This window comes from Mya arenaria, chromosome 7, assembly GCF_026914265.1.
Source record: "Mya arenaria isolate MELC-2E11 chromosome 7, ASM2691426v1".
In the NCBI taxonomy this organism is placed as follows: Eukaryota; Metazoa; Mollusca; class Bivalvia; order Myida; family Myidae; genus Mya; species Mya arenaria.
The window spans coordinates 71,208,199-71,233,712 of record NC_069128.1 but is presented as its reverse complement, the minus strand read 5'-3'; the positions used below and the strand labels follow the sequence as shown (position 1 = coordinate 71,233,712).

At 33.6% G+C, this 25,514-nt stretch overlaps 1 protein-coding gene across 2 annotated transcripts; it reads left to right on the top strand.

Annotated features, from left to right (window-relative positions):
* Positions 1-506: 506 nt before the first annotated feature.
* LOC128241584 (uncharacterized) lies at positions 507-24,438 on the top strand. 2 transcript variants are annotated; one of them, XM_052958586.1, is made up of 17 exons: positions 507-585; positions 1,658-4,347; positions 5,231-5,304; positions 5,946-6,002; positions 6,918-6,999; positions 7,868-7,990; positions 8,675-8,758; positions 9,024-9,082; positions 9,644-9,792; positions 10,400-11,997; positions 13,949-14,022; positions 14,441-14,497; positions 15,456-15,537; positions 17,296-17,418; positions 18,355-18,438; positions 20,010-20,139; positions 21,532-24,438. In XM_052958586.1, the coding sequence occupies exons 2-17, from the start codon at positions 1,902-1,904 to the stop codon at positions 22,052-22,054; spliced, it is 5,745 nt and encodes a 1,914-aa protein (XP_052814546.1). In that variant the 5' UTR covers positions 507-585; positions 1,658-1,901; the 3' UTR covers positions 22,055-24,438. The 2 variants fall into 2 exon arrangements, with proteins under 2 accessions (XP_052814546.1, XP_052814547.1); XM_052958587.1 differs by lacking the exons at positions 13,949-14,022; positions 14,441-14,497; positions 15,456-15,537; ... (2 more) ...; positions 20,010-20,139; positions 21,532-24,438 and adding an exon at positions 12,465-13,067.
* Positions 24,439-25,514: the final 1,076 nt, after the last annotated feature.

Genomic DNA, 25,514 nt, shown 5'->3' with positions numbered 1-25,514 from the left:
ACGAAACACAAAATGTACACAGACAGTATACAAAGTATATAATATATTCATAGTAAGGAGACAGTGCATGGTTACAAATATCACTATAATGTATTATACAACATCATCATTAATAGAACATGGAGTTTAAAAGTTTAAAAGCCTTGAGGATAAACATTGCTAATTTCCTTTGATTTGTCTTATTTGTATCGTAAAAGTTCAACACATTTGGGTATATTTGGTATATTTCAATTTTAATAGTATTTATGTATGTTAAGTCGGCGACCTTGGCTTTTCCTCTTGGGTTTGAGACCCGCTCTTTTCCTCACATGTTTCCTTTGTTTTGTTATCCTTATTCATATATATATTTTTTTCCTTTTTTATTTATTTTTTATATCATCCAAAAATTAAGATCCATTTTAATTTCATTTTACAACAAAAATCAAAACCGCCGAGTTACTGAACACCGTTTTTATTTTGTCCGTTATAACTAATTTTCATGTAATCATGATTCAGAAGTTACTTCCCCTAGTTACAAATATGCCACTAATTTCCAAAACAAGATTCTTTGTCCACTTCCAATTTACAGGCTATTATTAACGAAAGGTAAAAGCAAATATAATTCGTTATCAACAACGCGTTTTGTTAACTTTGCTTTCGATGATCGGACTTCCTTACATAAAATGCAAATGCAGAAAACTGAAATTTAGAACTTGAGAAATGTCATTTTGCTAAGTCTGTTTGTTTACTTAAAATATTAATTATCATTAAGTTAATTTGCAAGTCATGAGTCAACATTAAGTTGGTTTAATCATGGTGGATAATTAAATCGTGTTTGTTTACATTATAAAATGTCTATTTACCCCTCTTGTTGATGATTAAAACAGATTCAGCTTGATCTAAACATCAGAATATATATATATATGTTAATTGTTCTAAGGTAAACTATATATGTACTTCTCTCACTAAAAGCCTCCGACCCATTTTTATTCCATTTCTCAAATAGTGACTAAATTTGTACCCCGGTATACTCTACCAACGACACAGTCATAGGAAGTGTTAGTTAACTGTAATTAAGGTAGCTGTATTTTTTTTGCGCTGAAGTCACCACCTCAAATTTAGAAATTCATTTTTAAATTCAAGAGAGTTTTGTGTATTTATATACTTACTGTCTGTTTCTCATATTAACCTATAACATTGGATCAGCGGCCACCACCCCTGCCAAAGTTGATAAATCTCACCTTGATATGATATCTGGTTACTGAGGAGAAATACTTCTTCTCTAGTATCACATATTAGTAAAACAAAATCTGATTGTTATGTCTTTCAAGTTGGTGTCAAAACTTCCCCTCTTTAAATAGGCTTGTGTTGTAATGTAATTTCTAAACTTTAACTTTAGATATTTGTCCAATTATTAATTATTTTTTTTACTTTTGAGTTCAGTCAACGAAATAAGACTTTTGAGTGAACAAGCCCAATTCTTAAACTTGTGCTGGGCATAATTTTTTTAACAATTCCTGCTCTATAAATTCAGAACTTGAGCAAACTTTGAAGGAATTTTACCAGTGCAGTGTTGGTGGGTCTGTTATAATTTCGACCACTGACAATTTTGAGAAGAGTTGAAAAAATACCACCTTTTGATGTTGTTAACTATATTAAACAATGTTTTCTCTTTCAGGAGCCAGACTATATCACTGGGTACACAAAAAAGCACACAACCAGTCATTATAAAAAATGTTTTTAATAAGGACACTATAATGATACAAGTCCTGTGGCTGTATAATGGTGACATTTTGAAAAGGGACAATTTTTTAGGTAGAAATGAATGATAATGTAATTTGAAGTCATGAAACAATAGTTTGATGTGGTGATTTGTACCTTGGTTATGATTTACCATGTGACTAGAAACTCAGCAGCCAACAATGGCGGACAATGAGGTGCAAGTTCCTGAGTTGAAATCAGGTGCTAGTGGCGAAAATGGGTTCAATGCTGAGAATGTTAAGACTACAAACTATGTAGTTGATAGTGCGAACAATGGTTCCGCTTATCCAGTGTACACGAGTTGTAATGAGGTTTATGCTGCCAGTGTCTCAGAAAACTACACAACAAATGTGCCATACCATCAGCTTAACAGTATTACAGCAACTAACAGCTCAAACAATCCACTGGAATTATCCTCTGCAGAAAACATGGTGAATTTCACTATCCCACCATCTTTGATTTCCACAAGTGGTCAGTTAAGTATGTTTAACTCCTCAGGTACTGGTTTGCTCCATACATTGGAAGAAAGAAATCATGTTTCTCAAGCCACCATTGATGGTGTGGACATGCCAGCATATTGTTTGCCATCAAGTTTTAATTTTATGCCAACTTCAGTTGCTGCAGTTTCAAGCTCTTCGCATCCATATGTGTTCAGTGGTTTGAGTCAGAACTCTCTGTATGTCTCATCAGGTTTAAACTTTGAGAGTTCACCTTCTACTGGCATTTATGCAAAATATTCTGAACCAATCAACTCGGAAGACAATATACAGTCACACCAATTAAACCCGTCAGATTTGGAATGTAACCAACAGTCAATGGAGACATATTCATTGAATACTTTAACTAATGCTCAGTCAGAGATACTAGCTCTAACCAGTCAAGGTGAACATTCTGTTCCTGCAGATGAACAATTTGGAACTGCAACTCTTTCTGACAATGCTTTCAGAAATAAGAGTCCAAGTATTGAAAGCAACCCTGATGGAACAAGTAGTTCAGGGACAATGTCAAATTTTACATACATAATGGACAGCAAGCAATTGAATATGGATGAGATGAATACACCAGAAAATTATTCAGGTTATGTGGTTGATTCCATTTCAGACAGTGTGAACTCGTCATACATTGGCAATGGTATATATCCTTCAACTAACCACGAACATAGTTCTAATTATAATGCAATTAAATCACTGAGTGATACTCAAAATTTAGGACTAAATGTTACATATGAAAATGCAAACAAAGCTATTAAAATGACTTTTTCAGAAACTTTGGAGACAAAATATGATACTGAAATTAAAAAAGAACGTGCAATAAATGTCCCTGTAGATGGCCCTTCTTTAAGAACATGTAAAACCAATGGAAATACAAATGACGGACAAAGTTTTGAAGCTAATGATTTGTTAAAAAATGTGATAGAACAGACTATAGGTGGAGACCAAATTGATATTGAGGGCAAAGGTTGTGTTAATGATACAAAACATGTGCAAGAAAACAACAAACTTGGTTCCATGAAGCTGGAACGTGAGTTTTCAAATGAAATTATTGATGGTTTTCAAGAAACCACTGTTGACAAATTAAAAACAGTGAATGAGTTTTCTAACAAGAATGTTAAAGGTTTTCAAGAACACTTAAGTGACAGAATTGATACAGTTAAGCAGACAAATGAATCTCCCAAAGAAAATGGTGAAGGTTTTCCAGGAAACTTTAGTGACAGAATTGATAGAGTAAAGCAGACTCATAAATCTTCAAAAGAAAATTTGGATGGTCTTCAAGACACCCTTGAAAGTGACTCTAAGGAGAAAAAGGGAGAAGAAATTGTGAAGATGATAAAAGAAACTATTAAGAAAGGGACTGATGACATTGAAATTGAGGAAGTAATAAGTGAAAAAAATGATAGAAAAAGGAGAAGGAAAAATGCATTACCAAGAAAGAACATTCAAGGGAAGAAAACTCTAAAATCTACAAAATTTTCAGGTGTTAAAAAAAGGGGAAGACCAAGAAAGATAAAAACAGAGATGGCAGCAATGACAAAAACAAATAAAAAGAAAATAGTAAACAAAGATTCTGATAATGTGAAAATTGGAAAAGGAAGAAAAAGGAAAATAGCAATTATTGAGGATGAAGGCCATGATGATACAGAAGGTGTTCCTAAATCAAAAGACATGGAAGAGGCTTCTGAACAAGGAAAGAAACTGAAACCGAAAAAGAAAATGAGTAAACCACTTAAGAGAAAACCAGTCAAGCAAGAACAAGATTATTCGTCGGAATCAGATGAAGGTAGTGATATGGATGATATAGACTTTATGCTTGCACCAGTCAACAGAAAGAAAATGAGCGAAATGACAAAAGCTGAAATGAAAGAGATAGGTCTTGATCAAATCAATGAGCTTAAATATAGAAAAAGGGCAAGAAGAAGGATTTTTCCAAAAGATTACCCACATGATTCGGCTGATGATGTAGAAATGATGAATGTTAAGGAAGAGATTGGCGAGATTCAAGAGGATGGGAGTTTTAAGAGGCCGAGGGCAAAGAATTTTGTATGCAATATTTGTGAGAAGAAATACTCCAGGGCCAGTCGGTTGATTGAGCACATACGATCTCACACAGGTAAGTGTTCCGTGTAGTTTCCTGTATATTAATTAGTTTAAGCGTTATATATTTTGTGAAGAAAGCTATGATAGCTTATACTAAGTCACTCTTGTTGGCACGATGTTGCGCAAGAGTGTGGTCTTGTCTTGTTGGGGAAACCGGAGTACCCAGAGAAAACCTACTTGTCCGGCTTGGTGACCACTAACCAAACTCACATGCACCCAAGTGGGGAATCGAACCCAGGTCGCCTTGAAGAGAAGCGAATGCGCATAACAACTGTTATAACCAGACAACCATTATATATTATATTAATTCATTTTGGTTTTTAAGCACATGATTGTAAGAAAATGAAATGTTTTGTGCTTTTAACTGGAAAACTTTGCCGACCTGTATGGTTTTGGAAGTTTAAATCACTTGAAACCACTGGTCAGTAATAGAACTTAGTCCATTGCTAAAAACCAAAATAATTGTGCTGACTTCAATTGTGACACAGTATTTACATAGGAATTGTACTGTTAATTTCATTTTGTTACATTTTATAGGTTTCAGCCTGAATTTTGAGCCCATGTTTTTATTTATTTTAGAAAGTGTGTTACTTTTGATTTCACAATGTTACTATTTTTATGACCGAATTTTTAATACAGTGAAACTATTGATAGGTATGCGTCTAGGAGAAATGGGTGGGGCTGCATTAAGAGTCTATGTTACTAAGTAGAGCAATTGTTATTATTTATTATATAGTGTATGTGTATTACTATTTATAACACAATGCCACTATTTATAGGTGAGACGTCAAAGAAAAATGTATGGGCTGTATTTAGAGTCTGTGTTACTTTGTATAGCAATTGTTACTATTTATAACTCAATGTTACTATTTATAACTCAATGTTACTATTTATAGGTGAGAGGCCTTTCCAATGTGAGATGTGTGGTGCTGCATTCAGAGCTGCAAAAACACTTGAACAACACATGAAGGTTTGAGCATGTATTTAACTTTAAACTGAATTTACCTCAAAAACTCATTTTTTTTTTCTTTTGCCATTTCTTTTAACCTATATTGTCTGTGTTCCATCGTCAGATACCCCCTGATACACACTATGATATGCTTTGTTGTGTACCATGGGCTACAGAAATCTCGTTATGATGAATAACTAATGAGGCAGTTTCATTGGTTCCGAAAAGTACCAGATGCTTTACAGTTGAAAAATATTCTTGCCTTCTCAGCACAATAATATTTGGCAGTAGTCAAGACTACATGGCCACAGAGGCTGCTGACACTGTACAGTTAATGAACAATATCTGAGTGTAACATGCGAATTCATTGGAAGAAGAGTTGTCTCCCCTGCCTTGTGCATATTCATTAAAATGAGATTTTGTCGGTTAATGGTCCTACGGTATGTATGAAGTGTAATGGAAGAAAGTACCGTGGTTGCCGATGATACAAGCAAGGTTGTCACAAACGCTGAAAAATAGCCATTCTCTTTGGTACTTTGATGTTAAATTACAAACAAAGTCAATGCTAGTGCTGTATTGCATCTGTTATGTACAGTTTATTCCAATGTAAATTCTTCTTTACTCAGTTTTTTCCAATGTAAATTCTGTTTTTGACATTTAAGGTTCACTCTGGGGTTAAACCGTTCCACTGTAATGTCTGTGGAAACAGATTCGCACAGGTAAGAATTGTTTCTTATACTCAAGGTATCAGATGAAAACTACAGGGACAACCAAAAGGCTGTAGTTTTGATGCCTTATGTCCCCATATAATTTTAGTTTCATTAAATTGTCACTCTTATTCCAAATCAATACACATGTATTACAAACATAAATATTGAGTAATACATCTTTAACTTATTACTGGATAAGGCATAATAAAATTTTACTAATGAAACATATGAAATTGTATATTCAATAGATGAATAGGCAAAACATATTAAATGATTGGTGAGTGCTAAAAGATTTACTGTGATCTACTATCTATCATAAGGTTGAAATACCATGTCTTCTGCACCATTCTTTTAAATTAAACTCAGTTTCATTCATAAGAACCATCATTTTCGACATTTATTCATCCTTTTTGATATATCAAAACAATTGTATTACTTGTGGTAAATGTTATTTAGAAGTAAGAGTGCATCTTTAAAAAGGGTATTTCTCACTTATTACTGATATTTAAAGGAAATGACTCAAAATGCATTATGGATTAAAGTTATTGCAGTTTATGATTTTTGGCTCATCATCTCAACTAATCTGACATATTTTGCAATCTTTCCGGATCAAACAAAATATTTGTGGTATTTTTTTTTAGTGGAACTTTTACAAAGTCTTTATCTACTCGTAGGGCTCTTTCACGGTCAACAAAATTCACATTATTGTACAAATTAGTGTTAAACAGGCAATTACCTTATTTGGTAAATGGACATTTGGCTATAGGTGGATACGGACAAAATCGTCGATGTTATTGTCTGTATCATACACCCTTGATGTAACTTTTTACTTCATAGACTTAGACTTCATAGTTGGATAAAAATAACATTGAATTACTTATCTTTTAAATAAGGATGAATTTTCACCATACCTTTCAATCTCAGGTTGGTAATCTCCAGCGTCACATGAGAACGCATACATCAGAAAGGCCATTCCTGTGTACATACTGTGGATTTGCATTCAAAGGTTGGTTTTAACACAGGGGATATCTTCATCATTAATCTATCATACACTGTGTAATTTGATAAAACATGTAAAGGACTTGTATGGTAATCATTCATTCCCAGAGTGTTTCAATATATTTCAATGATGAAATTTTTAAAAACATTTATGTAAGACATCAGATCTGTAAATATTTAGTTATGTTCTAAGGCAAAATAATTCAAAATTAGCGCCAGTATCGAAAATTATTTGTCATGTTAGTTATTAACCCCTGTAACTTGGTTATAAGACATACATTGGTCAATTTTGGAATAAATTTTCCCTAATGTTCTCCATGTGTAACTTCCAGGACCCAGTTTCATATCTAAATTCTAGGAGGTGTATTTCTGTACCTAGATTTTTAACCGTACATGAGTATTTAACAGTGCAAAACTACGGCCTTGCTATCACCGATGTTTGCATCCTTGTGCCAAAACTTTCACAATATATCAGTCTTCGAAATTAGACTTTTGGATGAACAAGCCAAATTCTCATACTATTGCTTGACATCTAGTTTTTGAACAAGCCCTGCTATATATTATTCAGAATTTGAGCAAGCCCGGACATTTAACCAGTGCAGGGCTTGCAGGCTTGTGTTAATTTAGACCACTAGATCTGTTGGTCAAGGTCATAGTTGACAATCAATCATCTTTATTACTCATATTCAAGCTTCATTGGATTGTTGCTTATTTATGGCATGATGATGTTATGTATATTGACGAGAAAAAAAGAAATAACACCAACCTGAAAACATCAAAATACATGCTTAAAAAAGAAATACTAGTACATTAACCCGTTCTCTGAGTTTTCTCCCTTTTTATGAAAACTCATGGTTCAACAATGTATATTTCAGAGAAGAACCATCTACAAGGCCACATCAGAATACACACTGGAGAGAAGCCATACAAGTGTACAGAATGTGACCAGAGCTTTGCTGTACTTAGTACTCTAAACTCTCATGTTAGGACACACTCAGGTAAACAAAATAAACTAAGACAACGATTAATAAAAAGATTGTTTGGCCATACCGGAACCACCTTTTTAGGGGATGGGTAAGGGCTGTTTAGGTGGCTGTGTTTTTTTGTGTTTGTTTCTTTGTTAACCCAAGTTAGAAATGTTATTTATACGTGAAAAAAATACCTGTCCAGTTGGAGCTAAATAAACAATTTGGTCGTTTGTATATTGTGAGTCTGTCAAGTATGGCAAAACAAACTAATTTATTAATTACTGCCTCAAACCCTGGTGTCATTGTTGGCGTCATTTTTCAAAAGCCTTTATTTTGGCCATAACTCACAAACTGCTCAAGATATCCACATGAAACTTGGTATATGTGTTGCCAAATAGATTATAACCATGTAAAGCAAGGCCAATAACCCTGGCTTAAATAAAAACTCTTGTTTGTTTGAGTAAAACTATACCCACTTTAGATTTAGCTCCTTATCACTATTCAAAGGCTCTGGGCAAGACAGTCATAACTCCTATTTTTTGATAGAATGAGTTATGTCAGTCCTTCGATGAGTGGTATAGTGTTTTTTATGTGTTTCCCACTGTGTAATTTGATAAAACTTGTAAAGGACATAACTCCTGTATTTAATAATAGATTAATTAACGTCATTCTTTTGTTAGGTCCATGTATTGATTAATTTCATGTTTTTCCCAGGTCTCCGCCCACACTCATGCAAGTATTGTGGAAAGAAGTTTGCCCGGAGGAACTCTCTCATGGAACATGTTGGCTTACATGAAGGTATTATATAAACTACGTAGTACATGTTAATTCTCCATCAAAAATAATAATAAAGTATTGTCAGCATAATTATTTAAGATTGTATTCAGTTTTTGACAAAATGTGAAGTCCATTTAAAGTGACACTCATATTTATTGTGGTACATCTTATTTGGGAGTAATAGTGTATTGTTAAGAAAGATCTTGAAATTCATATTTTGAAAATGAAATTGAATTTTACCTAAATTTGTATTTTTAACATGTAAAAGAAAAATCTTGCATTTCAGGTCAGCATCATCCCTGCCAGGACTGTGGCAAGATATTTCATCATGAGAGGGCCTTAAAGGTGAGTAAGACCAAGTTCCTTCAAATAATTCTTTTATTTCCTTTAAGGGTCTTAAAACACAACTTATAAATACCAACTCATAAGTTGTGAGCTAAGATTAGTCCTGTCATAAGGGACTTAAAACTGTTCAAGACATTTAGGCAAGGAAGGGAACAAGTTATGGATTAATCCTGTTTTCAGGGCTGAGAGCTTTGGTTTAACCAGTATTTATTGATGAAAATATTGAACAAAGTAAAAAAAAATTGAGCTACAGAAATGCATAACATACATACAAAATAAGGAGTGATAAAATGCACAAACAGTGAGTACATCACAGAATTGAGGTTTTACTTAGTTTCTCCTGTAAGAGCTTTCAATTTTGTAGTGTTTTATATTTAATAGTAAAGTTTGATTATCGCTGGAAATCTGCATTACAATTAATATCAAGTGCCTTGTTATAGATATAAACAGCTTTATGACAATTTTAAACCCTGTTTGGTGTCTGCATCTATTACAGAAGTTTAGGGAAATATGGGTCTGGTGTTTGCATTTAGAATTGACTGAGATATCATTACTTTCCAGGCCCATCTAAAGATCCATACAGAGGGCCGACCCTGGGAATGCCCCCAGTGTAACAAGCGGTTCTCCCGCCGTCGTAACATGATCCGACACACCAGCGTTCATAACGGGGGTATGCCCCTGCCAGGGCTGTCCAAGAAAACTCCAAAAAGGTATACATGCTATTTCAGTATATAGATATTTATATAAGCTTGAATGGTTAATACAACAGGGCTGGTATTTATGAAACATCTTGAGTCATTTCTTAACTTAGTCAATTTCTTATTTTTCTCATAATCAAATTGAACGAAAATTGTATATGTTTTTAAACACCAAAAGTACATATTTTGAATCAATTCAATGATAATAAAGAATTTTGGATATAATTAAGTTATTATGTAGTATGATAAGTGAGATACTTATCTTAAAAAAATAACTTAAGCTAGGATTTGTCTAAAAATAATAGATGTTATATGAATATTGTCTCTGAGCTATAAACTGAGATAAATTATCCTGGAGTCCTGGGTAAAAAACAGTACTCATGCTTTTTTCAGAAATCAATTTATTTGAACTCCTCCTGTTCCAAATTATCACAAGCTTTTCTGCCTTCTTAATTTCAGTTGCATTAATATAGGATGAATTAAAATGGTTACAAGATAATATTTATTCCTTCCAACTCCAACTAGGGATAAGTCCACAACAAAGCAGGCCTTAAAGAATATGTTGCTAGATAAGATGTTTGTTCATGATAAATCTTCTAATGATTGTGTCTGCTTTCAGATCAACCATTTATCCAAGAGACTATGATCCCGATGACTCACCACCAGCAACAACAGCAGCAGCGACAGCAACAACACTATCATCATCATTAGTGGTACCACCAACATTGGCAGCAGTGGCAACATCAGCAGAGATAAGCAAAACCTTTATTCCCAATGTGACTCTTAATATACCACAACATCAGCAGCAGCAACAACATCATCATCAACAGAATCTCCTGATACAACCACAACTACCGGGCATTTATTCTTCTGCATTATCAGATAGTATGGACCTTAGTGCACAGATAAATAGCTATCTTTATGATGGTCGGCAAATTATAAGTTCTGAATCTCAACAGCATCAGTTAAGCCAGTTTAGGCCTGATCAGATTTTATATCGACCTCAAATACCGGGCCAAGGGGTGGAATTACAACAGCCTGGTTTTCTTGGTCATAAAGTCAAAGAAGGGAGTGAAATTCAACAGCCAAGATATGGCTATGGATCAGAAATCTGGGGAGTGTTTGATAACTCTGTTGTAGATGGTAGGGGTTTTATGAGTGAGATTAAAGATTACAGTAAAGCTTGTGATAGTAATGGCTTGGAAAGTGAGCCGACTTATAAGTCAGACACTGAATTTAAGCCAGAACAGCTTTATAAGCAAGATGCCTCTTACAAGCAAGATGCAGATTACAAGCAAGATACTGCTTATAGCCAAGATACTGCATACAAGCAAGAATTGACTTACAAAAATGATGATGTGTATAATGATGATTCAACTTACAAGAGTGTCGATTCATGTGAGGAAACCTTAAGGCACAAAGAAGATCTTGCATGCACTTCTGACATATCTAAGCATTCAGGTGATGAAAATTTTGATAAAACTTTGAATATTCCAAAGATTGACTGTTCTATGAAAGCAAATGAAAACGAATTGAACTCTGAAGCCAAAATTCAGGAGAGTGATGTCACTTATACAGATGATATTCAGACTGAAGAAATTAAGTTTAACATAAAGAAGGTTGATTCAGGAAAAGCAACAGTGAAAGATGCAGCTGCAAAGAAAAAGGTTGGAAAAAGAAAGAAACAAGGGAAGGATAAATCAAAAAGTAAAAAGAAGAAAGATGCTGCTAAAGAAGTTAAAAAGGAGCCGGAATATGATGGTTGTAGTAGTGGAAATGAAACAGTGCTTATGGATTATGATTATGAAACTGAGGAAGACTATGATGAAAATGATGAAAGTTCGGAATCGGATGAACAATCAAAAAGCTCCAGTAAGGAATCCCATCTTGAGGATGTTAGAAAAAAGGTGAATAAAAATATTGCTGATAAACTAGTGGTGAAAGCGATTGCTATGCAACAGTTAGTTGATCTTAAGACTAGAAAACGAGCAAAGAAAAGAGTTTTTAAAATCAAGCAGGAGTATAAAAATGAAAACCTTGTTATTAAGTACGAGTCTAAAGACAGTGATATTAGGGATCCGAATGAGGAGGACGTAGAAAAATCAGGGACTAAAACAGTGATTAAACGGCCGAGAGCGAGAAATTTTGTTTGTGAAATCTGCAACAAGAGGTACTCCAAATCTGCACGGCTTGTGGAACACATTCGTATTCATACAGGTTAGTAATGGTAGAAGCTTTTATTTGTTATGAGGGCTTAAAGGGAAATGTCTTTATCTAATGAAAGAAATGTATATACCAACCAGCAGTCACAACTTGTTAAAATATTTAGTTGCAAAATATAGATCAATTTGCATCACATTTTCAGATTGTTATTATTAATAGAGATCTATTGGTTTTATCAATGCAGTTTGTTCACCTTTCATACAAGTTATTTTGTTTTTGACAGTCTTGTGCTATAACACATGATTTTTGATTATATAAGTATGAGTATATATAATTTTCCCCAATTTTGTGTCAAAATCCCTAAATTCCTAAACGTATATCATTTATTAGGTCTCAACTAATTACGTATAGCTTTATATATTTATTGCTATTATTTCTAATTGTGAGGCCCTACCAGTGCGTCTGCTTCCAAAGTATCAGTGACCATTTATTGTTTTTGTTTCTATTCATAGCTATTGCAGTGCTCCAGCTAGCCCGTTTTTCAATGGCGCAGCGCCCGTGCCCCTTTTCTTACCGCCCTGCCCCCTTTTTGAGTATTGCCCTTTTCACAAATGCTCTATTAGCACCAATTATCCCGTTTGTGCCCTTTTTACTATTGAAATCATTATAAAAGATCGGCAGCCCTTTATCCGCTGTCATAATTGAGACAAATTACGTAATACTTTTGATAATAGTGTTCCCGCTAGGTGTCACCATGCCCCCATTGACTGCTTAAAATATGCCGTACTGCCCTTTCATCTTCCCATGTGCCTTGTCCAAGTCACATGACAGCTAATTGTGTATTTGTGTAGTGAGCAGACGACCTGTGTATTCATAATCGGTCATCTTCTAATCCAATAATTAAGAAGAGACAAATAGGGAAACATCGGCAGGAGGCGGAGCTATTGAATGTCAGCCAATCAGAATATACATTGAGAATTCGTTCATTTAATGATGAAAGTTCGTAAAATGCGATAGAAAATGCGAAGGGATGGTGAAAAATGTTGTCAAGCACAATTAAATATTTTAAAATAATTGTTAATTGTATAATTGTACTGACGAAAATCGTCATTTAAACATTGTTGATTTGAAGCAGACGGTCACAGCCGATTTGTAAACATAACAAATGTGGCGCTAACACAATCAAATACTTCACTATTTCAGTAAATGTTTTTTAAAGTTTATTTGTAAAATATTCTTGATGAAAATTTCATTGTAACCCACAAATATATGCTGATGCTTTATGTAGTGTTTACCTATCGTGGTTACGATCATGTCAAAATTCGCCGAAACCGCCATTTTGTCAGGACGAATTTCGGAGTTATTTTATCAATGGTCTATGTTTTATAAGTGATTTTTAAAGAAAGGGCAGTGATTTTTATTGTCATTTTATTTTAAAACGTTAGCATATTAAACATTATTTTACCAAAGACAATTAAAAACAGCCAGGCTGAATGTAACATTCGTACCCAATCCCGATCGTACCAAACTAAGATTCGTCACCTACATATTTGTTTTTTGTGTATTTATTTATTTGATTGCTTCAAATGTTTAACTGTCTTCGATTTTTGGAGAAATATGTGACATTGCACTAAAGCAGACTCCAGACAAGTACAATCATACTACCACAGACAAAAAGACAAATTTTAATTTTGATATTCAAACACACCCTTCCAAATTTGGAGAAAAAAACAAACTTTTTTTGTTCAAGTCTGGAAATCATGGAAAATGATTTAAATTGAGTATGAAAACAATTCAAATTCTAGGTGGAGACCCCCCCCCCCCCCCCAAAAAAAAAAACAACAAAAAAACAACAACAACAAACAAACAACCTTGTGACAGGGGTGGACCCCTCCCACAACCACCCCCAATCGCCCCTACACGACTCATGTAGTTTGCCCTTTTCAAAACTCCACCCTGCCCTTTTCAAATCCTGGCTGGAGCACTGTATTGTGACTATTTATAGGTGAGAGGCCCTACCAGTGTGAACTATGTGGGTCTGCATTCAGAGCCGAGAAAACTCTGGAGCAGCATATGAGGGTAATTTTTCACCTGTCCATTTAAAAGAAAATTAATTTGACAATAAGAATAAAATATCAATTTTCTGATAGAAAATCGAAAAAGGGCTAAAAAATGAGAATTAAAATTTGATAAGCAATATGGCAGCCAATCGATATGAGCTGCAGACAGTCTCATGTATAAGACTTAAACGTGTGCATTGATTAGATGACCTTATAAAACTTTATGAGATGAGCATTGTGCTATACAGTTAAGGATTACGGACCCTATATGATCGGTAAATATCGGGTAATGTCGGTAAATATCGTAGAAAATACGAAGGCCCTCTCGCCTTCTTTCGACATTCATTTTGTCACGTGAAAGGGTATTTTTTAGTGTTTATGTTTCAAATATAACAATTACAGTTAACTATTGAAAAAATTTGTTCTCTCATTTTCAGGTTCATTCAGGAGAAAAACCATTCAACTGTAATGTCTGTGGAAACAAATTTGCACAGGTACAGCGTTATAGAGGATATTTGTTCAATAAGGGGTGTGAGATCAAAATTCATTCCAATATGTGATCAAAGAGGGCAATATCTAAACATGTGATGCATCGATGAGTGAAAGATTATATCTTTGTGATCACTATTGTCTTCCATCGCCACTCATGCTACAAGTGTAAATAGGTTTATCCCAATCCCAACATAGGGTGTATTGTGATAAACAAGGTTTCCGCAGAACACACTGCACGAGGGTCGGGATGAACCTATCTTATATGAGCGGCCATGGTAGATGCCTTTGCTCCGACCTCAGTGGAAAAAAGACAGATAAAATGTATTTTAATTTTTACATACAGGTACTTCTTTTATCTTTGCCTGAGCGCAAGATAAGGATTTTCAACATAGTTAAAAATTTGGATCTGCATGTACTTATCAGGGGTCAGAGAAATTTTGATCTTATACCAAAGTTAAACCAATTTCTATTCTTATTATTAAATTTAAGAAATATGTAAAATATTTTCCATTAATTGGACAATGTGTGTGACATAATATCATTACATATATTTGGTGACATTATTTCAAACATTTTCAACCCAGCATAGTGATCACTATTTTATTTGTTTTAAGCAATAAGTTTGAACCAAAAGGTATCAGAGGAGTGAAAATATCAAAATATGTATTTTTATTGCATTTGAAAATAGCAACAGTGAAAATAAGAAGATACTTCACTTTAAAACATAAAATAAAATTCAGGCTACACCCTAAAAATATTGGGTTGTGTATAATGTTAGCTTATGAATTTTTAATTGTTTTGATGAAAATCTAACTTTTGGGTCTTACTTTGTTGTAATTGTTCTTAATACTTTCTGCCCATGACAGTGATTAAAATCTTATAATTTGTTTAACTATTTGGATGTGTTGACTGTAGAAATATGGTAAAAAAATCAGTAGTTAGCTTCAACAATATTTTCAGGTCGGGAATCTCCAGCGCCATATGAGGACACACACGGCTGAGAGGCCCTTCCTGTGTACATACTGTGGATTTGCATTCAAAGGTTGGGATTTTTACTTACAAGATCACAAGCTTTACCAGTTGTAGTGTGGCTTGTGAAGCATAGGTGATTACTTTGTCCAGTGGCAACGTCTACATAATTGTCACAATTATTTCTGATTGATATCATTAAACAACTTATTGTAGAGTCTTCAAACTTGGTATAAATGTTGGTCATGACCAGAATATGACTTCCATTCATTTTGGGGTTAGAAGCTTAATGGTCAAGGCAAAACATCTTATTTGCAAAATTATTGATGATAAAAAGTTGTTTTTGTGCACACATGATGTGTGTTTTTGGTAGGGATGGAAACCGGATACCAAATCGGTATTAGGATATTCGTATCAAGTATTCGAATACTATCCGGATACTCGTATCAAAATGTTTTCATAATAAGTAAATTTCCTAGTATATGTCACCCACCTTCTGTTATTTGAGATAATTGTCCATTTAATTTATAATTCGTCATATGGCAATTTCACTTTTTCATTCAGTCTTTCTCAGTCTTAATCATTTATAATGTTAAAATCAAATCTAAACAACTCATTTTAAGTCATAAAACTCATGATGAATACCACATAAACACCTCCCGAATTTGATAGTCACTTCGGCCGAGGTGGTTGCTTGGTTACTGCCACGTGCTTTCGAGTTTGTTATTTATCAGCAGGTTTCATGTTAAATAGCGCTTTGATTATTTGGAGGTACGGATAATATCCCCCCCGGATGATTGCCCCCCCAGACATTAGCCCCTAGGACCATAGCCCTTCCGGAAGATAGCCCCCCCGTCTTAGTGAAAAAACGGACGATATCCCCCCCAATATTAAAATGCATATTATAATCATAGTCGATTGTAATTTTATTTCATTACATTGTTTGATTTAATGCAATACCTACAATTTCTGTTTTGTAATGAAGGATATAATTGCGGAGAAGATAAGAAGACAAATTCTTAATTTACATGCGTGTACTTTTTTTATTTATCAATAAACTAAACATGTTTACATATCGTATGAAAAATAAAATACACTAGGCATATTTCCGTAGTCGTGATACAGGAATAACGATTAATAATTCAAAACAAGATGCAAAATGATGGAAATTTGATTGAAAAGTGAAAAAATAAACAAATTTGTTTTTGTATTTGTTGTTCAGATAGCAATAATTTCTTCATGCATATTCAACAAAAATGCGATTGATCATTAATAGCTTTGATTGCACGACCCTTAACTTGTGATTGGACGATCAATTCCTACGGATTAATGCTCAATCCGTTTAATATCAACTAGTGCCAATAAGTGTCATAGCACATCTGAGATCATAAAACAACACTTGTCATTGTAAACAAGGTCATAGAACTTCACATGATGCTGCACAAGGACACAATATCACGCCTTGTGCAAACACCCTATTAGCAGACGATTTGTGACACATACCCGCTTCGCGACAGACACTGTTGATCACCTGAAATATCTCATTTGAAAAGTTTTATAACAATTGCTATGTCTCTGCTAAGCTATTTAATTGAAATTTTAATTCTTAACGAATATTCGAATACCCATTTTAGTATCCGAATACTTGCGTGATATCCGGATACTCGGATATTCGCTTCCATCCCTAGTTTTTGGTCTTTGTATAGGAAGTTATACTAAATAAATTTAATGCAATATTCTAAAATGTAAGTAAACAATTTACGAGTCAAATCCCGAGCTGTTGGCATGTGCTTATTTTGTTTCTTATATCTTGTGTTTTGTATGATTTCAGAGAAGAACCATCTCCAGGGTCACATGCGAATACACACAGGAGAAAAACCATTCAAATGTACAGAGTGTGACAAACAGTTTGCAGTTCTCAGCACGCTGAATTCTCACTTGAAAACTCACACTGGTATAATGAAGCTTAAATAAAATTGATATCATATTAAAAATCTGTTTTACACAGTTTCAATGCTTTTGTTTAAGGCTGCACTCTCACGGATTGTACATTTGGGAAATGTTATTTTTGTCTTGAAATGAGCCAGATTTTGTGTAAATGTCTGAAAAACGGTGATATAAGACTGCTGATAAAAGATCAGATCACAGTTTTTAATATTCACGTTCAAAAGTTAATGTTTTATGGCTAAAAGCATAACTAACGTTTTGAGAAAAATAAAACTTTCGGCTCGGCAGTTTTCAAAACAAATGAAATCTGTTATATTTTGAGTTATCTTATATGACTGACTTGAAGGCATTGATACCAAATCAGCTGATTCTAAGACAAAAAACTAAAAAAAAAAATCAAAACTGTCAGTCTTTGAGAGTGCAGCTTTAAAAAAGTGATGTCAAATAAAAAAACATTTTTAAACAGTTTCGAGTTTTTTGTTTAAGGCTTCGCATATTTTTATTGTGTGGGAAAATTGGATCCAAACTACACTTTGGGGGCATTCACCACTCTTCTGTTGACACATTTTGACTTTGAAGAATAGTTTGGGTTGTGTAAGATACAAGAATATAGTAAATAATAGCAATGGTTAGATTTAAAACAAAATGGTGAAATGTTCTAGTGGTGAAGGTGGTCATCTTTAACTGACGGGGGAAGCCTTCGTGTAGCCTCTCAGAATTTGAGAAAAGACACCAGTACTGGCTAGTACCCAAGCAACAGATGCGACTTGTAATCTTGTATGGTTTGAAGTTAAAGGGAAAAAACATATGAATGAAGTTTCAGAAAAATGTTTAAAATCATTTCAAAGCAAGTTTAAAAGCATAAAAACCCATGATGATTTTTGCCAGGTTTAAACACAACTATAAATCTTGGGATTAAATTTTAGTTTTTGAATTGTTTCAGGAGACAAACCATTTGCTTGCGAGTTCTGTGACAAGAAATTTGCCAGGCGTCGAGGGCTTACTGAACATCTAAGAGTACATACAGGTATATGACAACCCCTGAAAGTGCTCTCTCTATTAAACTCTTGTTTTGGAAATGTATTCAGCCCTGAAGCTGAATGGACCTTTGCTAATGCCTTGGTCCATATACCTTCACCTTTGGTGGCTGACTTGCCGTACCTTATAATGTCATATGACCCTCAGTTGCGTGTTATATTGCTGAATTATATCATTCTAGGTAATAAGCTGGTCTGCCAGACATGTAACACCACGTTAACCCACAAGAGCTCCAACAATACGCAAATCATGGCCCTATAAGATCCGGGTATCAATATAAGATCCAGTATTTGATACCCTAGTGTTGTGCCGATGATTGATTATAATCGACAATTGATCGGAAAAGCCTAGGTCGGCGACAATCTATAGTAAAATGTGATCAATCGATTATAGAAACAAGGGATGTAACTGCTACCGACTTTGTAATCAGTAAAATAAATGTCATGAATTTTTTTTTTTTTCTTGTTAATGCTAGTTAATGTTACAATGTTAAGGTGGTAATCTGTTAAGTTATCTAGTCATATTCATCTCAAGTCAGTATTTCAATAGAGTACATTATTATAAACTTTGGTTTATAGGTGATTTTTAAAACATGAAACCGTTTACATATTACCATGTGAGAATTTAGTTTTCTCAGTTTTCTGAAAGAAATTGTTCTTAAAACATATAGAATTTTTAACTGCTTGATGTACTTGTAACTGACCGATTATTAAAAAGAAATTGATATCTTTCTCTGTGTTCATCTAACAAATGTATACAATACTTAATGTAAGACAAAAATAGAGCTTGTGGTCTCATGTTCTGTTAAGTAACTTTTAAACACTAAAGGATAGTTGCGTTCTATATAATAATGTAATTTATACAAATAAATGTACACACAATATTGTAAGGGAACATTGGTTCTTAAAACTGATTCATGTACTTAATCTTTTGACCAAAGATAATTAAATTATAATTAAATCGATTAATAATCAATCATTGATCGGTTTCATAAACCGATTATCAATAGTTATTTTTCTGTCCGATTCCCAACACTATGATACCCTATAAGATCCAGTATTTGATACCCTATAAGATCCAGTATTTGATACCCTATAAGATCCAGTATTTGATACCCTATAAGGTCCAGTATTTGAGACCCTATAAGATCCAGTATTTGATACCCTATAAGATCCAGTATTTGATACCCTATAAGATCCAGTATTTGAGACCCTATAAGATCCAGTATTTGATACCCTATAAGATTCAGTATTTGAGACCCTATAAGATCCAGTATTTGATATCCTATAAGATCCAGTATTTGATACCATATAAGATCCAGTATTTGATATCCTATAAGATCCAGTATTTGATATCCTATAAGATCCAGTATTTGATATCATATAAGATCCAGTATTTGATATCATATAAGATCCAGTATTTGATATCCTATAAGATCCAGTATTTGATATCCTATAAGATCCAGTATTTGATATCCTATAAGATCCAGTATTTGATATCCTATAAGATCCAGTATTTGATACCCTATAAGATCCAGTATATACTGATCTACCATTCTAGGTAATAAGCTGGTCTGCTCGACATGTAACACCACGTTTACCCACAAGAGCTCCTACAACACACACATCAAGACCCACGCAGAAGGCGGACGGCCGTTCACTTGTGATATTTGCGGCAAAACCTTTGCCAGGTAATTCTTATTCTTATTTTTAGTTTTATTCATTGTAAATTCATTGGTAAAATGTGTATTACCTCAAGACTTTTCATTCTTGCTGTCTTGTTTGTTTCTATTTTATACATGTACTTAAGGTTTAAGCTGTTAATTCTGATAACATGTTACTACTTGTTGTTCCATTTGAAATATAATCATAATCAATATCTAAGCTCGTAAATCGTCATCAAACATTTGACAGTGATTACTTGATGCTGTTGTATACATTAAGAAAATTATGGAAAAACTCTTGACAGAAATCCCTTTTAAAATAATATACTGTACTGTACAGTACTGTGCAATGAGCTACATGTACAAATATCATGTAAAGATTTTAATCTCGTTAAATATACCTGAAGTGCATATATCATGTAAAGATGTGAAAGACGTCATGTTTATCTCCTGCTTGTTTTTCAAACATTGTCAGCAACCTGTAAAATATATAATATGAAAATTTTCAACCTGTATGTTTTAAAAAATTAGTAACAAACGATTATATACATTTAAACAACGCAAAACACTAACATAAAATAATAAACATTACAGTATATGACTGTACATCATATGTTAAACAATCTATATCGATGAAAAGGTGAACTAGCTCTGTAGAATTACGTCTTTTTATGTCTATTTATGATATCAAATCTAGGCAATTAAGGTCTGAGAACCAGTGATTTAAGACTGCTGATAAAGGATCTGATCGCAGTTTTTCATATTTCTGTTCGAAAATTGATATTAAAAACAGTGATCTGATATTTTGTCATCAGTCTTAAATCACTGGTTTCTGATATGTACACAAACATTGGTTCATTCCAAGTAGAAAAAATAAAAACAAGTGTCAAAATGCTGTGAGATTGCAGCTTTAAGAGATGCCTTAATAAATATGTAAACTGAGAGTGATTTAGTGGTATAGGTGTGCACCTCCCACCCAAGAGGTTGTGGGTTTGATCACCAATAGGGGTATTTTCTCACGGGCTCTCAAAATGGACAACAGTTCTGATTTCTACCCAGGAAACAGACACAAGAGAGTGATTCTATCAGCTATTAGCTTCCATCACAATCAAACTTTTTTGCGTAAATATCTGCAAACCGATGATAAAATAATGCTGACAAAAGATCTGATCGCAGAGTTTCATATTTCCGTTCGAAAAATATTGTTTTATGGCTTAAACCGTTACTTACAGTTAAAAAAAAATGCGTAAAATATCAATTTTTGAACTTCAATATAAAAATCTGCGATCTTATTGTTTTATCAGCAGTCTAATGTTACTGGTTTCCATGGATTGTCCCAAAAACTGGCTCTTTCAGTTGTCAAAACATTTAATCTGTGAGAGTGCAGCTTTAAGTACTTACATATTTTATCATTTTCAGGGATCGTCACCTTCAGAAGCATAAAGATACCCACAATTCCAATGGACGTCATCGCTCCTCTACAAAGAAATCCAACAATTTACCAGTATTTCAACCACCGCTAGTCCCAATGGCAATACATCCAGAACTGCAAAACTCCAATCTGTCTCAAGAAATGCCCCACCACAATTTATCGACTCCAGAACTTCATCAAATTGATTTACAACTGGACTTACAAAATCAAAATGAATTACGGAATCGAGAATTACAAAATGTTGCCGAATTAAGGCAGCGGGACTTACAACGTGAGATTCAAACTGTGGAACTACGATATCGAGAAATGCAAAATGTTGATATGACAAGAAGCCGAGATTTACAAGAAACCGATAAATCGTGTTCTATGAACAGAACAGACCTACCATTACCCCCTTCCCAGCAGTTCGGAGATCCCTCTATCATGCCAATGATGCATCCTCACCATTTTGTGACAAATTTACCGCCACATATGGGCGATACCCCCGCCTGGTTTAGACCTTTTCATTGATAATTGGGTTTCATAGGACAGATATTTATTATTATGGTTGTGTATACTAATGAACTTTAATTCATTTTGTGCATTTTTTCCCTTAGTTTTCTACCAATACAATATTTTATGGTGAATGTTAAATTATAACAAAGTATGGTTGTGTGTACCCTTTGATTTTGTGTGGACTTTCTTGTTTAGAAATAGAAATTATAAAGGAAACTTTATGAGCTAAGCAGCTTTATAAAGTCAATCCAAAGAAGGCTAGAATTGTTTTGTTTACAATGAAATTTGATAAGACGATGTGTTTAGCTCTCCTGTTTTCTTTCAAATTAATGGTCACGGTATTGTGATAGCTTGTCGTAGTGCATAACCTGTATCTTTGGCAATAATTTAAATTCATTATTTAAATTGAACTTATAAAGCAAGGCCCCGAACTATGCTCTTAATAGTTGTGTAGTTATTCCCCTTGTTTTATTGAAAAAAAAAAACAGATATGGAAGTTGTATGGCTTTGCAATTGTTTATATAGCACAAGAGAGTGCCATTATTAACTTTTGGAGATTCTACACATATTGATGTAAATTTTATTAAATTTTGCATGCATTTAGATTGTTGATACATTGTTTACTAATCGCTAATTGTTAGAATGAGTGGGAAAAGTTTATGTCCGTTGTTAAAGTTTCACTAGTCATATGGTTTGATTGGAGGTAAAGTTATCGCATTGTCTGTGTGACAATCCATAAGAATCAGTTTTTACTTCATCAATTTTATTTAGATTTCATTCAAACTTTGCAGAATTATACAGCAACATGTGAAGGTGTGTTGTGAATAGAATTGTTCACATAAGTATTGGTGCTCTCGCCTCTAAGGACAAGGTCACTCTGTCAAGGCAAAATTAGGGGCATTTGTCCTGTTCCTGTGACAGCTGGTGTTTTATTGTACTACTGGTATATTTACGTTGCATAATAAATATGGGCTCATTTATCCAGTTACAGAAGCCTCCATTTGGACAAAACCCAGTTCCTACACAAACACACAGGTGTTCTTAAAGATACAAACTCACAGATATACTGTTTTTACAACTTTTTTACTTTTTTCTTGGAAAGAGCAAATTTTTGCATAAATATCTGCAAACCAATGATAAAGATTGCTGACAAAAGATCAGATTGCAGATTCTTATATTTCCGTTTGAAAATTAATGTTTTATGACTTGAACCGTTACTAACGGTTTAAGAAAAATGCATAAAAATCAATTTTTAAACTTAAATATAAAAATTTGCAATCTAATTTTTTGTCAGCAGTCTTATATAACTGGTTTCCATGTATTTTCGCAAAATTTAGCTCGTTTCAAGAGAAGAAATTAATAAGTTGTGAAAACGTTCAATCTGTGAAAGCGCAGCTTTAAGTTCAAGTAACCAGGACTGTGAGCCTAACAAATGGCCTTGACCTTCAGACTATCATTCATTTGTAAAGATGTTTGTTTATTGGTCACAGATATGCATCAAAGACATGAGGAAGTACCTTGAAATGAATATAAATAACTTTTGAAACAATTTCAAAATTGGTTTAATGTAGTTCCTTGACATAGAGGCCCAGCTGTTTTTCAGGCTTGAAAATTATCAACTGTTTGAAACCCTGCACACATATATAATGAACTGAACTTATAGCATACCTGAATAACTCATTTCCCTGTGATTTTATACATTTTATAATTAAGATATATAAAAATTATACTTCCTTCATTATTATATGTATTTCTTTTAATAAATTGAAGAAATGGGAAAATAAAAAGCTTTTAATCGGACATGTATGAACCCCTGCACACATGATGAACTGAACTGTTAATATATGTTTATAACTCATTTTCCTGTGATTTTACACATTTTATTATTTAATAAGATATTAATACTTCAATCATTATTATATGTATTTTTTGTTTATTAAATTGAATAAATGGGAAAATTAAAAAGCTTTAAATGAAACATGTTGTAGACATAATCATACATGTAGATTGCTTGTTTTGCTGTAAAACTAGTTGTTATTGAAAAATAATAAAAAGTACATCCTAGAATTGTAAGTTGATTATGTTTTAGAAAATGAACACAGTGCTAGCCATGTGCGAACATGTTCAGGATAAAGAGGATTATTGTTTGTTTCAGTGTAAGATTGTAATATATTTCAATGATTGAGCACTTAAAGCTATATTTCACATAGCATTGCCATTAATATGAAAATATCTCCTTTAATGATCTCGCAATGAAATATATTGCGATCTTACACTGAAACAAAGAAGTTTTCTGTTATTAATTTAGGGATGCAAACGAATATTCGATCGAACATTTGGTATTCGAATGTCAAAATCAGTATTCGAATATTCGATGTTTTTGTTGAATTATTAAATTAATAAACTTTTTACCTACAAATATGTTCTTCGTCTGTCTTGTTGTTACAACGATTGGCCCTTAACTAAACCCGTCCCTGCATTTTTTATGAAAAACACTTTCGATTAGTCCTTCATACATAAATACACCCAAAGCTAGCTCAATCTGATAGTCTGTGTCAGGTTTTCCAGTTTCACTGCCTGTCACCCAAGTGCCTGTGCATCTGTATTTTCTAAGGCGTTTTGGCCCAAAATGCCATTCTTTGAGGTTTTTCAACTGAACTTTGACTCAAATGGCATTCTAAGCATCAAATGGGGCAGTTCTTCACATCTTTGCACACATTTCAAGTTCTCGCAGTCAAATTTTCACCAAATTTGGACATTTTTAGTGCTCGTAAGATTGCAGACGACTCGTTTTTAAAAAAAAAAATAGGCGAAAGTTGTGAAAACCAGGAAATAGCATATTTTGATCAACCGGACAAGATAAATGCATTTAATTGTGAAAATTTGCCAGAAATAGTGAAATGCAATACATTTCTTACCAAAAATAACACTTTTTAAACAAAGCAGTTTGGTCCCTTTTAGGTTACACACCACCATTGTTTTTCCCTATATAATTTAATGTAAAATTATAATTTTTAGACAACATTTAAAGGCATTTCGAGCGAATGCAGGCTATGATAACCACATATATTATTAAAGTACAAGCTTTAAATTACATTTTAAGCCAATAAAAAAGGGGGGTCAAGTTATTCCTAAGAAAAACCACTCCACTTGAAAAACAAACTCTAAAAATTGCACCGTCCGCCATGACAGTTCTTTCTAAATGACCTTTCAACTATAGGGCAGCGGTTTATGCTTTAATCTCTACTCTAAATGATAAATCAAGCAAGAATAGATACTTAAGGTATAAAAGTTTCAGGAATAATGATAGTTTTGATTTACAGTGTATTGAGCATGTGAAAACATGTCTATCAATCATAAGAACATTTTTTTTTATTGAGAATTTTCCACACAACGGAAGTACATATGACGTAATGGTGACGTCATTCCTTAAAGCCAGAGGTGTGAATTTGATGACACTAGACACGTGTCATAT